The sequence below is a fragment of the Phaethon lepturus genome, unplaced genomic scaffold (assembly GCF_000687285.1).
Source record: "Phaethon lepturus isolate BGI_N335 unplaced genomic scaffold, ASM68728v1 scaffold25701, whole genome shotgun sequence".
In the NCBI taxonomy this organism is placed as follows: domain Eukaryota; kingdom Metazoa; phylum Chordata; class Aves; order Phaethontiformes; family Phaethontidae; genus Phaethon; species Phaethon lepturus.
Window position 1 is genome coordinate 1 of NW_010517352.1, and position 2,047 is coordinate 2,047.

The 2,047-nt window shown below is 55.6% G+C and overlaps 1 protein-coding gene across 1 annotated transcript in view; it reads left to right on the plus strand.

The window, feature by feature from the left end:
- Nucleotides 1–1,453: 1,453 nt before the first annotated feature.
- Nucleotides 1,454–2,047, plus strand: part of LOC104627960 (rho GTPase-activating protein 26) — a gene marked incomplete at its 5' end in the record, with an annotated part of 5,198 nt that continues 4,604 nt past the window's right edge. Inside the window, one exon of the mRNA XM_010296378.1 lies at nt 1,454–1,564. Within this exon, the coding sequence (XP_010294680.1) occupies nt 1,454–1,564 (111 nt within the window). The remainder of the gene's footprint in view (nt 1,565–2,047) is intronic.

Sequence of the window (2,047 nt, forward strand, 5' to 3'; positions counted from 1 at the left end):
AGGCATGGCAGATGTGCGTGGGAAAGGTGCTGATGGGGTGGCAGCGTTTTAGGAAAGTTCACACCACCTGTGTGTGAGCAGTCTGAAGCTTCACTAGAAGCCTTGATGTCCCAAGAGATGAGCATTTGTCCCCGGGAGATTTGGTGGTTTACATTTCCTAACCTCTTCTTGCTGTCTACATCTGGAGGGTGATAGCGGCCACATCTGCAACTGCTGCAGCAAGGCGGGAGAGGAGGAAACCATGGGAATTCTCTGCTGCTTTGGCTGTTGACCAATTAACTAATACACGGCGTCTAATCTGCCGTTTAACTCCTGGCAAAGTTATTTGATTACATCACACTCTGCTTTTCAGAACTCAGTTTGCTAAATGCCTCAGGCTGTGCACCATGGGCACCCAGCACAAGTGCTGGTGGCAGGTCATGGGGAAAACAGGCCATTTCACGGCTGTGTCACACAGAAAATCAGGCGTAAGCTGCTGTTCAAATGCCAGCTGGTATTTGCCAGCTGGGTTTCGTGGAGCGCAGGAGCGGACACATGTCCAGCCCTGACGGGATGCGTGGTACGGCGTATCCTCCGCCCTGGAGCTCCAGCTCTGCCCGGGGCACAATGAGGGCCACGCTGGCGAGGGCACCCCGCCAGCCTCAGCCGGGACGGGGGATCTGCCTCCCATTGAGCAGTGACTTGCTGGCGGTTTGTGCTGGGGGTGAAACTCTGCCCGGCTGAGTTTACCGGTGCTGAGGTCAGAGGGACGATGGGACACACAGACCGACCTCCCCGTGGGCACCGCTGGCATCAGTGACGCCCCGGGTTGCTCTACGCGAAGCATCACTTGCAAATGTAGCAGCAACGTGTGCCGGGGATGGCAGCCCGGGGATACCCATGTCCCTCACCCCACTTCCAGCGCGGTGGCTCCGCGCCACATGCGTGACGAGGTTATTTTTACGCACTGGGATTGGGGCATATCCCTGTTTTTGCTCACTTGGGCTTTACCTGCAAAGCAGAGGCGGTTTGCTGTCTGCTGATCCACCCAAGTGACGCGCTTGCTGGAGAGGGCGGTGGGGCGCGTGAACTGCCCGGTTCAACCCCGGACGCTCCGGGCAGTCTCCCGTTGCGGTGCTTTCCAGAAAGCGGAGAATTGCCTTTTGTTGTCAAGTATGCAGCGACTTCTCGTTTTTCTCGCTTCTAGTGTGTGCTTTTCCACCCAGCTGTCAGGGAGGTGAGAACATGAGTCATCAAAACCATCTTTTTCAGCTGAACAGCGAGCCTGTTCATGTGAATCAGGTTTACATTTAATCGCTGTGCCATCTGTCCAGCCCTGGACTGGGGTCTGAAGCTGAATTTGTTCTGCACGGACACGTTCCCATTAGACCCAGATGTCTGCTGGTCGCGAGGCCAAGCGGTCCCGGTCAGTAGTGACTTTGTATTTCCTCTGCAATCTCCCCGCTGCTTGCAGGCAGACAGCCAGGTGGACCTGGTTCGGCAGCATTTCTACGAAGTCTCCCTGGAGTATGTCTTCAAGGTGCAAGAGGTCCAGGAGAGGAAGATGTTCGAGTTCGTGGAACCTGTAAGTGAGCGCTCAAGCCACCTCAGCCTGCAAAAAATGGAGGCTTGCGTGCAGGAGTGGGGCTGCGGCGTGGGGCACCCCTGCGGTGGGATAGGGGTGTGGGGGGGGGGCCCCAGCCTCACCCCGCACCCCTCTCTGAGGGACATTTGAGGGGAGGAAGCACCGTGTGACCCTCGGGGCATGGGGCCAGTAGCTCGGCAACCGTGTGCATGCTGGAGACATATCATTTTTTATTGTGTGGCCATCTCCCTCGTGGTGGGCTGGACTGAGGGGCCTGCTGGCAGTTAAGAGAAAATTAGGCTTGATTGGAGGAAAAAAAAAAAGAACTGTAAGTAACGTTCATAAGGGAAAAAGAGTGCATGAGTGACAGAAATAGGGGGGAAAAAAGAGCTTTCTAAAGTCTGCCTGTGCTCAGACGGTAAGTCCTTTAAAGCTACTCCGGGAAGTGCCAAACCTCCCTGGCTCTTTGCAAAGGTAATTCCT